At 40.4% G+C, this 13,207-nt stretch overlaps 1 protein-coding gene across 1 annotated transcript in view; it reads left to right on the top strand.

Annotated features, from left to right (window-relative positions):
* Nucleotides 1–9,042, top strand: part of LOC134541406 (uncharacterized) — a 40,643-nt gene extending 31,601 nt beyond the window's left edge. The window contains exons 5-10 of the mRNA XM_063384833.1: nucleotides 1,466–1,638; nucleotides 3,159–3,269; nucleotides 3,352–3,413; nucleotides 3,504–3,563; nucleotides 5,984–6,217; nucleotides 7,297–9,042. Of these exons, the coding sequence (XP_063240903.1) occupies nucleotides 1,466–1,638; nucleotides 3,159–3,269; nucleotides 3,352–3,413; nucleotides 3,504–3,563; nucleotides 5,984–6,217; nucleotides 7,297–7,619 (963 nt within the window). The 3' untranslated portion in view covers nucleotides 7,620–9,042. The remainder of the gene's footprint in view (nucleotides 1–1,465; nucleotides 1,639–3,158; nucleotides 3,270–3,351; nucleotides 3,414–3,503; nucleotides 3,564–5,983; nucleotides 6,218–7,296) is intronic.
* The last annotated feature ends 4,165 nt before the right edge of the window (nucleotides 9,043–13,207 follow it).

Below are 13,207 nucleotides of genomic sequence, written 5' to 3' on the forward strand. Positions count from 1 at the left end.
ATAAAACTGAAATAAAACTCAATTGGGATATCCCTTACGAACCTAGTTGTTCCCACATAAGTTCGTAACAATGTTATCTGTGCATCCCACTGCCGCTCCAATGCTACGGTAATAATCTGCCGTCCAGCACCATAATTTTGGGTATAGTTTATATAAAAATCTAAACACACTCCCTATAGTGTATCATAATATTTGATGCCATTTACTATATATAGTTCAGCATACCATATTATCATGCACTTGCATCTATTTGTTTTATGATTAAAGTAACAATTAAATAAGAGTTTGTGGATGTTTATGAATAGATAACTAAATTTTAAATTCAAAACCATTTACAGATAAGTTTGTGAGTGAGTTAGTAGTCAAAATACCTTTTAAAACATTTTCAACTTTCATTAAAATAGTTGTGTCTAAAGTGTAACTGTCACACTTTTATCCATTAGCTCCGTGAAGCTAGTAGAGGGATTTACTTCACTATCTGTTTTGTTAAAAACATTTTCCCAACCGGTATAAAAACATTACTTTCCCACTTATGTGAAAAACATTTCCCACAAATAACGTTGCAACAGCACTGCATTTAATTGCAAACCATCGGAAAAGTGTAGACATAAGAATAAAAGTTAAAAGTGAATAGTGGGAAGTTTATTATATGTTACTGCATGTGGCCATGGCAGCTTTGTTGCCATTGTAGACAACCTGCATTTCCTTGTGCCACAAGCTATGTCCAATACTTGGTGTAATGAACATGAAAATTATTTTTGGCTTTATATCTCAACTTTTCCCCTATTTTTAAATTTCCTGCTTTATATATTTTTTATTCTGGTTGAAATGTGTAAACTTTAGATTCTATTGTAATTTCAACAAGGATGCTTTGGCAATTACTGCTTTTTTTTCCCCAAGGAAATGTGCAGGGTTGTAGAATGTAGAGATGACCAACATTTATGATTAGCGGTTAATGTTTTTTTATGTATTTGAAAGTATTCATCAGTGAGTGAAGTGGTTTTGACAAAATAGACCAAAATTGTTTGACGAGTCATATTTGGTAGCAGTTACCACGGGCAGGGCTGTAACTAGAGTCTCTGGCACCCGGGGCATGAATGGATTCATGCCCCCTCCCCCCCCCCCCCTTCTTTTTTTTGGGCACATACCACACCATTAAAGCGGGGGGTCCGGGGGTCCTCCCACGGAAAAATGGTGCTGTTTAAGCATTTTCCATACCTACATGTAACAGTTTCTGTGCTACTGTACCTCCCGCCATGTCCATAAAGTAGTCGGTATAATCACTAGACTTGTTCATTAAATATATGTTGAGACGTTATATTGTAAATCAGATTAGACATTCCTGGCATGCAAGTTAAAAAACTTTTTACCAGTTAGCAGTTGTAGTAGGAATTACAATGCAAGTGATTTCGGCACCCCCACAGCTTTGCGGCCCTGACCACGGGTGTGTTGTGGGTGTGTGCAGCCGGACCGGCAGACGCTGATGTGGTCCGCGACGTGGCCCAAGGAGGTGCGCAACCTGGCAGAGGAGTTCCTCAACAACTACATCCAGGTGAACATCGGCTCGCTGCAGCTGTCGGCCAACCACAACATCATGCAGATCGTCGACGTGTGCCAGGAGCACGAGAAGGAGAGCAAGTGAGTGTTAGAGTAACATCAACAATGCCGTTTTTTATTGCGTACTCGTTTTACATTTTATCCTAAAATCAAGTTTGGAAAGTTCGGGTGTTACTTTTGTGGGAGAAAAAGCGCTGTTGCATGGTAATTAATGTTTATTTAAAAATAGTTTTGTACAAAACATGCCAAACAATTAAAATTGATTAGTCATTCAATAAAAACATTTTTTTTATCAAGTAACTTAAATCTATGGCTCAAAGGTTGTACGATAGATATTGTGACATGCTGGGCTGGCATTCGGCTTGAGGAGGGGAATCTAAAAATAACCAGCAAGTTTGTGTGTGTGTGTGTGTGTGCATTATTTATCTTCGACGTGTGTGCTAGTTTTTATAAGAGAAACTGACGAAGGGTAACTTGTTGCCTTTTATTTCTATTCTGTTAGAGGACTGTTTTAAAAAAAAATAAGATGGCGATAGCAGGGGAAGGGATGCACATCTGTCTTGTTATTAGGTTGGGTCTTAAAGCAGTAGGGGAGAGGCAGAGAGAGATAAGTGGACTGGCCTCACTCCCTTCTGCACAGTAATAACGCAGCACAGAAAGCAGACTGTCTACTGCAGACATTATGGTGCGACTCATATTCTAGGGTGACCCGTACGGGGGATAAGTTGTATTTTTATGACCCAAATTATAGCTGTGACCCATTCGCAGAGGCGACTCTTCTGCTGGTAAATATGGTAAAATATGCTACTCATGCACTTATACACAACCACACATGCATATATATTGTCCAGCTGACTGCAGTGTTGTTGTGTGTATGTGATGGTGTTTAAGAAAGACTTGAGTATCATGCCTGTCTCAACTGATACGTCCCTCCTGGAGGACTGTTGTAGCTTGACTACACCGCGCTACGCGTGCTTGTCTGTGTGAAGGAGGGCTAAGAAAGCCTGTGTCTGATGCTATTAGCTCAGGCTGATACATCCCTCCTAGAGAAACTGTGGTGGGTTGATGACTATCTCGAGTGTAGAGAAGTGAACTCGGGAATACTCAGAACCACACATTCTCAGTTGTAGTCTTGTAACTGTGTATCCTTGCCATATAAATGTGTACTTTAGTTTTTTTATTTGGGCTTGCTAGTTGCTTGATGGAGACAAGAAAGAGGTAGGGAGGAATCGATATTGCTGCAGTTGCTATGCTCACTGTGTTCACGATGTTTGCTACACAAGTAAAATATTGCCAGCTGCACTAAGCTGTGTTTGTTATGTTGGCAATCCTGGCGACATAGCGAGTGTTTTCTTCTCGGCACAGACTAACCAAAATATCTATAGCAAGATGTAAATTTTTCCAGCCCCTAGACATTCGCTCATCTGCTTGTATCCGAGGCCTTACGAGCAAGTTTCTCCAGTATAAAGCCTATGCTTTTACCACTCTCACGTTCTTGCATATCTGTATTTTATTAGTCCAGCTTTGAATTACTTCGTACTGGGCTCTTAACTGTTTCCGGTCAGAAGCCGTAAGTTAAGATACTGCTAATGTGTTTGCAGGTTGAATACCTTGCTGCATGAAATCGGAAGCGAGCCGGGAGCTAAGACCATTATTTTCGTGGAGACAAAGAGGAAAGTGGAGGATATCACTCGCAGTATTAGGAGGTTTGGGTGAGTACATTATAAATTGTAATTAATGTTGTGACAGGAAGTACGATTGTGTTGCTTACGGAGTGGTGGGTTTGCACTTCAGGTACCCCGCTGTGTGCATGCACGGGGACAAGTCCCAGCAAGAGAGAGACTACGTGCTACGAGGTGAGTTTTGAGACTGGGAAATGTTGTTGTTTTGAAATGCCAGTGAGATCAGAGTAGATGATGATGATGGTGGTGGTGCGTGTGTCACAGAGTTCCGGAACGGCGTCAGCTCGATCCTGGTGGCGACGGACGTGGCGGCGCGCGGACTAGGTCAGTGTCACGCCGGCCGGCGCGTAGGTAGAGGCTGATAGGTATTGACAGACGTGAGTATGGTACAAGCTGCGTTTGGGATGTGAGCTGGGATTATAGGCAATGCAGCGGCATAGTTGCGTAGTTGTCCAGACTGGTTAACTGTCGAGCGCTGCTGGGCGGGTCTACACGCGCTTCAGCCAACCACGGCCCTCGGTCTGCGAGTGGAGGTGAGAGGGCAGGGAGTTGGTGTGTGCATCCATCTGCCATCTGGATGTTCCTTGTGCTAACATTACCTCAGGTGACGTTTTTACAACTCTTCCGTGCAAGGTCCTTTAAAGCTATTTAAAAGGAATTTTCTAGCATTAGCCTTTATATGGCCAAATTTAGTTTTGTTAACTGTTTACTTCAACTTCATAACCAACACCAACTCCACTAACTAATACCTCCATGGATCTTCACATCGTGTGTGCCGGTTATGCAGAGTTTTGTTGCCAGCCATTTCTTAATTTTGGTTTTCAGTGACATTTTGATGCCTCAGCATGCTTACTATTTCTGTCTATTACAAGAATTTGACTTAATAATTGATTTATTATTCATTTATTTTAAAAAAAAATTATTTTTAAGTGTGCATAAAATTAAATTAACTGTTGACATTCTAAACATGTCTTCATCTACCATTTGTTTGACATGGAGATTGGTGAAGAGCAATTCAAAACTGTAAATTCAGATTCTTGAAGATATGAACATGGAACAATTAATGTGTGTTAAGTTGCAGAGGGGATGGAATAGATTAAAATGTTATAATTTTTACATTAATAATAATGGCAATTCATGATTAATATCTTTTGATATCTTTGCATTAGGTTTTAAATTAAATAGCAGGTTGAAGTAAACTACATTTTTGTTTAATGGGAGTCACATTTTTAGAATTGTATGGCGAGAGAATTTTGGACTGGTTTTAGAGTTATTTGGACAGTGCATAGAGTCTGAATTTACTGTAAATTGACAGTGTTCTGGAATAGTTGAAGTTGCAAGTGATGAGGTGAGTAAAGTAGTGGAAATGTACGATGTTCTCAAGTTGTGAGCATTGTGCAGTTGCTGTGTTGCTGAAAAGTGAAGTGGTTGGTAAATGGTTGGCACTGACAGTGTAGACATTACTGCCAGCACAAGAGCAGATGATAGTGTTTGTGACGTCAGTGGTGCTATGATTAATCAGTCTGGTTTGTTTCTGTTCTGTTTCAGAGGCACATGCGAGATGATTTAGTTAAGCGTTGTGTAACATCTGGCATTGCCTCTGCGTCACGGACCACGGAGCGTGGCCGAGTGGATACAAGGAACTATCGCTGCACCAGCTGTAAAAGCTAATTCTGAAGTACATATCCCAATGCTAACTTTCAGTGCATTTCAATATATTTTGCAATAATTTTCATAGCATTTACAGTTGCAATGTGAACTAGGAATGGGTTAATTCCATATTCTCTACTTCAGGTTTTCATCCTGTCGTGAATGAAACTACAGAAGTTTCTTTTGCAAAGTTCAATCAAAATTTTAATTGTGTTTTTGTAGCTGGTAAAATTTAAAACTGTCCAAATATAAACATCAAGTGACTTGACAATCTCTGATTTTGTGTTATGCTAAAATTTGATCCTCCCTTGTACCCTGATCTTTGATTGGCCCTTTTTCTTTTCTTCCAGATATTTTATCGAAAATTAAAACTAACTGTGAAATGCAAACAGTAACAGTTGGTCAAGCTGCTTGGGATGTTATAACATGGTTGCTGACTTCCCAAGGAAAATGAGTGGAATGAATTGTCATAAAATTAACATTCTGGATTTTGAGGAAATAATCTATTTCTATTCAACTAAAAACCTGAGAAATCAGTTGGCCATGAAACCATTTGACCCATTCCTATTATTGCACAATTAGTTTAAGAGAATTTGATATCAATTCTTAAATAAGGTATGTTAATTTGCACTGAAGGTTTTTGTACTACTTGGTTTGTCATAGTTGTTAGATTGTGAAAGGTTAATTAACTTGCATTTCTAGCTGATGTTTGGTTCTGGTCGGTAAGCATGTGTGTGTTCTCTCGTGAAAGATTTTGTTTTGGTTCCTGGGTCCGGATTGTTCCTCTGCGGTAAGTAATGAATTCTCTGTCTTGCTTGCACAATTCCTACTGGGGAGGCAATTCACAGTACACAAGTTTATTGCTTTATTAACTTTTTTATTTATATATATGTAATTTATTGTCACAAGATATTGTTTTATACATATATAATTTTTTATATACATATGAAGGCAACATGTGTTTTAAATTGGGCATAAGGAGTACAGTAATGTGTAATTTATCGAGAGCATTAGAAGATTTGTAGGTAAATTGTGCGAGCAGGTACAGCTGGTGCCTCATGGTTGTTTCTACTAAAGAACTGTTTGTTTGTTAGATGTGGAAGGAATCAAGTTTGTGATAAACTTTGACTACCCGAACTCGTCGGAGGACTACATCCACCGCATCGGGCGCACGGGCAGGAACCAGGCGTCGGGCACGTCCTACGCCTTCTTCACGCCGTCCAATGGCAGGCAAGCACGCGACCTCGTGAACGTGCTGCAGGAGGCCAACCAGGCCGTCAGCCCCAAGCTGCAGGAGCTGGCCAATCGCGGGGGCTTCGGCGGCAAGGGTGAGCCTGGCTCCGCCTCCCTTGTGGATTCCGTTGATATCCAAGAATTCAGAGTTTCCCGTATAGGAACAAACTTGAGAACTGAATTTTTATTTTATAAAGGCCATCAAATCAATTTGTCACTGCTTCAAATAAGAATTTTTCGTCTATTTGGTTGATAACACAGCTGATCAGCCGATAAGTTCTTAATCAGGTGATATGGGGTATTTCTGACTACTGGTCTTTACGCCATGTAATTTGTGCTCTTATCAGGCTATTTTGATTGATCAGGATTTTACAACAAAAAAAAAATTGTGTTCAGTCAGCGTCCACCCAGTGATCTGGAAGTCATTTGTTGTCAAATAATCTTTTTAGGCCCGTGATATTTTTTCATTGCACCATTCATGAACCTTTTCCATGAGAATCATCTGTTCATTTCTGTTCCGGTATTTAATGTCAAGTGTATTCCCACTGGTACAACCAACAGCATCTAAAGTGCGACCAACATAAGTATGGTCTTCATGACATTCTGCAAGCCATAGTAATTCTAGTTTGGTCTCAAATACTTGAACACGATGCATCATGCTCCCACATGATTCCACTATGATTCCAACTGCAGGTGTTTGCGCACGTACAGTTACCAGCAGACGAATGGGCAGACGTTGCATGAGTTTGTGCGTGAGAGTTCCCTGTCATTGGCTTGAGTTCATCACGGCCCGATCGGTGGCCGGGCGACAACGGTACGGCATTGCCATAGCTGATGTTTGTACAACAGTGGATAGCGTATTCAGACCTGCGTGCGCATATCTTCCTCCATCGTATGGCCAACTGTATGTCACTGCACATCTGTTTGCAGAGTTCAATCATAATTAGAACCGTCATGCCCGACGGGTTTTTTTTTGCCTATGGCGATTTTGTTGTAACTGAAATTTACAGACGTGCTATTCAAGACTGGGGCGGTAAAATTAACATGTGGCTAAATGAATTTGCGATATCTGAAGACATGCTAAGTGATGTACTCAGTGCTGATGAATCATCAGCCAAGCCTGTCTGAACAAGCTGTTCTCCCGTGGCAACTGCTTGCGTGCCCTTGTTCCCAGGCAACGGCTGGGGCAACCGCTTCAACAGGGACGGAGGCTTCGGCGGCGGAGCGCGGCGCTGGGGCGGGGCGAGCGGTGGGGGTGGCAGCGGCGGGCGCGAGGGGGCGGGCAGGGACGGGGGCCGGAGCCGGCCGTCGCGCTTCTCGTCGGCCGCCGGCGACGACATGAAGCTGGCCAGCACGCTGGTGCAGAACATGTACAACCCCACGGCCGCCAGCAGCAGCCTGGTGCGGCAGTTCCTGCAGCAGCCGCCGCCCCCTCCCCCCGCCCAGCACAACTTCAGCGCGTACGGCTACGGCCAGAGCCAGGCCGTGCAGCAGTGAGGGCCGCGCCAGTATTATCTCGAGCACTGCTCCTTCGTTCCTCGACTGTTGCGCCGCGCCCGTGCCCGCGTCTGTGATAGACTCGTTTCACTTGCATTTCTCTGTTCGTGTTGTGTGTGCTGTTTTTATTACATGCTGATGCGAGCAGATTTCTTTTTTTATTTGTGCAGAACTACTTTTCAAATTGTATGTAGATTAAATCCCAATGCAAAATTTAGATTTTTATTCAGGATGTCCAGATTAGCTTAAAACTTAATCCACTTTTGTGGTAGTCTTAATGGCTTTGCACATTTTATTTGAATTTAAAGTTAAAATTTTCCTAATTTTGCTTTTCATTCACCATTACTGTTAACTAAGAAAGCTTACCATCATTTTACTGTTATCAGCCATTTGTTTTAGAAATGAGTTGTTAACGTTTGATCTGAGCGGCAGAGTTGAACAAATTGATGTTAAGACTTTACGTTTTGAGTTTTTCTAAAGTCATTGTACTTTTATTTTGTTATTTTTTGTTTTTAAAGAAAAGCCATTGTGTGGGTGTATATAAAGACTGTTGCAAAAAATTTGGTACCAAATACAATCTTATCTATTTACTTTGTGTTTTTGATTTTGGTGTAACCAATTGCCCATCTAACCATGTTCACATACCCATTAATAGTTTCAGACATGCTAATTAGGTATTTTGGCTTGAAGCTGAACTCTTAGTGGAGAATGTTGTCTTATGTATTCCTTTTAATGGGCAAGAAAGGCAAGCTTGGTACACCCCCATGTAATATTTGCTTTTTGATTGTACCCTTTTGTTTACGAGGTTACCTTTGAATTGGTAAAGTAATAGCAGTTAACCTTTATTCATTTTAGTTCTGCACGTGGAAAAGTAGTCCCTGCACTACAGATGTAGCTACAGCTGATGCAGCCTTCTTTGCATATAGTAACTTAAATGAAATATAACAGGAAAGTGTAATTGCTTCATGTGAACTGTTGGTTAACAAACATTATTTCTCTTGTGCATTTGTTTGTGTGGCATCGCGACCGTAGTCAAGCTGCTAAGGGGTTTGCAATGTGTGTTGAAAGGTTGTCTAGGCTGGGGAACAGTGCTCTATTTAATCCTGTCATTTTCATTGTGTTAGTGACATTTTAACATCCGTATGGGGTAATATCTGTGTTCCCATAGAATCACAGCTCAGTATAAGTGATGTATATGCACATTATCCTTAAGGATTTTTGTTTTGAATTTCAGCACTGCTTGGGAATTCAATAATTTAAGTGGCATTATTTATGTGACTAGGTTTGGTTTCTACAAATAAGTTTGTTATTAGTTTGCATTCTGTTTTTTGTCTCAAGTCCGCAGGAGCTGTAGACGTGTTCTTGATTGCCTGAAGAATCACTTGTAACTTACATTCTTTCAAATAAACAAATTGGTGTTTCATTGACAATGTTTCCATGCAAATGCATTTGGTTAAGAAAGATTATTTTTACATTGTTTAGATGTTATTTCTGTCCTAGTTTAGCATCAATGAACGCTGCACTCTGAGTCTGTAGCGTGTGAAATTGTCAGCACCTAAGTGCAGAGCTGCTTAGTCCGGCCTTGAATCGGTCAAAATTTTGCTCTCATTGAATAAAAAAAAAATGGTGATCTTGGGGAACCTACAGTTTTGGAGCTAACAGAATAGACAGTATCGGTGCTGGAAGTCATGAATATTTAGTTTTCAGTGGCCTTTTACAGGCTACCTTTGTTTTAAACCTAACTTAAGTAATATTTCAAAATTATGATTGAATCACCTCTTAAGTTGCCATGAAAACTATTCATTGGAGGCCCTCATAAAAACCGGGGTGGAATTTACCATTGCATGGAGTCACATAGGCTGCTGTTGTCCCAAGCTCTGTGTACAATGGCTGGAGACCTGAAACTGGCGTTATTTTTGGCCAAAAGTGGTATTATTTTTGCCAAAAAGTGGTGTTACCGTATTTAATCGCATAATGTCCGCTTGAAATTGAATTTTTTGAAATCCGCATAAAGTCCGCACCAGACAGCAACCTTGGCCACCCCTGAAAGGCACAGTTCCGGGATGGAAAATTACCGACGCTGTCAACAATGCTTTGACCTAGAGTTCATTTCTCTGGAGTGGTCGCTGAGAGGGTTTTTTTAGCGTGGTGAAACAGTCCGGACTCAGAAACTCGCATTCCACTGTGCAGCTGCCTGCGACGTCACGCGAGTTTCAAGGGGATGGGCTACATATAGCACAAGCCAGTACACGTCAGCTCACACTACGTCACAAAGTAGGGGAGGAAGCAGAAAAGTGGTGGGGGTACATGCGCACGGTTTTTTTATACACACAGTGGGCAAGGGACAGGGAGGGAGGCTCGCCAGCGCCGGCTAATGCAGACATTAGACATCTGCCCCATGCCGTCAGTGGCCATCTCAATGAAAGATTAAAAAAATGTGTTTTCACGCAAAGTGTTTATTTTGTTGTAGGCTGGCTGCGGCTTCTGAACGTAAGAGCGCACACGCGAGTGAGAGAACAAAAAAAAATGAGTGGCGTCTTCCACTAATCGCCGGCACCCAATTATCTTGTCACCTGTCACATTTCTCACGTCCGCTGCGTAGGGTCACCAGTCACCAGCGCTCTGCTAGTAAACTAATTACAGTAGAACCCTGTTATAATGAATCTGAAGGGAGTAGTTTATATGTTCACTATAGAGGGGAAACTTTATATCTGGGAAAACTTTTCTATTGGCTATACATACTCAATAGCAAAATCTTAACTACACATAGGCCTAAGACAAGAAAAGAATGAATGAAAATACTCAAAGCAACAGTTTTATGAGCAAATGCAGATATTATTTTTAATGCACTATACATGTACACACTTTCTATTAATGGTTTTTCAACATCTGCGTATTTTCCTTTTTTCAGGCGTTTAATAGGTACTCTGTGACGTATTCGCAGCTTGAGAAAGAAGATTGTTCAGCTTGTTGAATATTGTACTTAATGTGGATGTAATTCCCAGTTCCTTTGCTATTAACACGTGCGGGACAGTGGGGTTTAAGTCTGTCTACCTTTTCAATAATGTCCAGTTTATCTCTTACAGATAATGCCTTACGTTTTTTTACCGCCTTTTTCACCTTTTTTTATGTACGTATTTCTTATTGAAGCACATTTGCAGCTTAATAAAACAAAATTCTTTTTACCGTCAAAAGTAAATAAATGAAAAATAACGCGTCTGGAGCATCAGAGATCACTACGTATCATTTAGTATCGCAGTTGCTAAAGCTGGAACGAAATTTTCTCACTTTCTATGGAAAAATTTAGTCCACAGAGTTCTATCTAGTGGTAGTCTTATGAACCTTACTCGATCAAAATGTCCGAAACGTGAACGATAAAAATAATACGTAAAAATATTGAATTTGCTGCTATAATGTACATACGTATTTGTGTGGCGGTAATTTATTTTTAATTTTGATAACATATTAAATGTACACGCGTTCGCCCATTCTTTATGCAGGGAAAACAATTTTTTATTTTCATCAAACTGATCACCATTTCTGGCTACACGTAGCATACCGAGGCCACTCGAATACGACTTGTTTATAAGATGAACAGTAGACAATCGAGTAGCGTATTGTGGAGAAAAACTTCAATGTGATCCAGAATAGACGTTTTGTGAAAAAACTTGTAATTATATGAAAATATAGAGATAAATGTGCATTATGTCGGCAAAGTTTGTTTGTGGTACGCGGGAAAACGTATCAACATTGACAAAAGTTGTGCGCTATATCCAATAAATTAATACATAACCTCACGTCATTTTGCCGGGACTGAGACGAAAATTCACAATAAACGGGAATTCATTATAGGCGGGTTCACTATAAACCGGTTCTACTGTATGAGAGAATTTTTTTACTCTACACAAAACTTAAAATTTTGAGGAAAATTTTTTTTTCTCGGACTTCATTTCATAATGTCCGCACCCCATTTTTTGGTCAAAAATGTAGCCTAATTACTGCGGACATTATGCGAGTAAATACTGTATTTTTTTATCTGGATAATTAAATTAAATAGTTGTAACTGTATAGGCTTAATATTTGCTACGTAATTAATTTTCTTTGGCATAGCTTATAATTATCCTAATTTAAACACACTCTTTACATTTGCTTATACTATAAGTACATAACAAAGAAAACATGAAATTTCCGGTTGTACATAAAAATTGCTCAGCACTAACTGTGAAACTTCCTTACAGAAATTTTTTAGGCTTAACATAACTGTTGCATAAAATTCTTTTAAAAAAAAAATCGTCAAAGGAGAGCATTGTAAATACGTTAATATTGTCTTTTAAGTTCTGCCGTCTATCTGAAACAATATTGTAGTGACTCAACAAACTCTCACTCCATGTTATTTGTAGGCATCCATATTGATTTAAGCACAGCTGAAGCAAACTGTTGACAGTCAGTTGTCAGTGCAGTGAGAATTTTCACTACATCAACAACTTCACCAGCTCTGCACAGTGGCTGCTGCATCTTTTAGGGACTGGTACCCTTTAAAAAGGTCAACACTGTCTATCATCTTCAGGTCAGCAATGGATTTTAGTTGTGTAACTATGTTTTCAGTTTTGTTAAGCAGAATGTTCTTAGGGTTGAAAAGCTGGTTCAATGACCTGTAAACATGTGCACAAGGATCACTGTTCATGAGTGTCTGCAGTTTGTTCATGCACAGTGTTGTGGCTTTTTGGCAGTTGTGCTTCACATGTGCAATGTCAGTGGTGTTCAAATTTTTGAGGAGACTACTGTTTTCAAAAGTATTGGAAAATATACCCTTTGCTGCACAGTCCAAACCTTTTTGTATATTTTCCAGATCCCCATACAGAGTATGTGATGTAGGGTACTTAGACCCTTCAAGTTTCGTTAGTAGATCCATTATTTCAGAAGCATGCTGCTGTACAAAAATATGTACACTGCTAAAAGTACGGATACTTCTTTGAAAGCATGATCAGATACTCAATTCCTGCATTGTTAGTTTCCTGTAAGTCACTCTTTCTGAAAAAGTTAATAATTTCCAAAAAATATTCAGCCAGGTAGAACACTGCACGAAACCATGAATTCCAACGAGTATTGACTGGCATTGGAAACAGTTTACTTGGTTTCACAGTTCCTTCTTGCAAATATTGGTGTTTCCTCTTGCGAGTGTTAAAAAGGCAGACTTCTTCACTACGACATAGTTTACCCCAACAAGTTCACATGACAACAGTGGCGCAGCGTGGGTGGGGCGGAGGGGGCGGCCCGCCCCGGGCGGCAGCCCGCGGGGGCGGGTCGCCGGTGAAGCGGGTTGAGATCTGATCTATGATTCATTCATTACATGTGTCAGACACACTTTAATGTTCCATTTTTATCTAACATTTTGCGCACCAACTATTTTTTAATATTTATTTAAAAGAAAAACTGCGAAATCACTGACAGCTCTTTATAACGTTTGTTTGTTTACATAGGAACGGCAACATCGCATCGCGCCGCGCCGCCCGGCGCGCGCGAGCAGAGTTGAGCGGCACTCCTTATTATGTTCATTACTCATACAAAATCTTATGTTTCACGCGTCG

This window comes from Bacillus rossius, chromosome 18 (assembly GCF_032445375.1).
Source record: "Bacillus rossius redtenbacheri isolate Brsri chromosome 18, Brsri_v3, whole genome shotgun sequence".
Taxonomy (NCBI): domain Eukaryota; kingdom Metazoa; phylum Arthropoda; class Insecta; order Phasmatodea; family Bacillidae; genus Bacillus; species Bacillus rossius.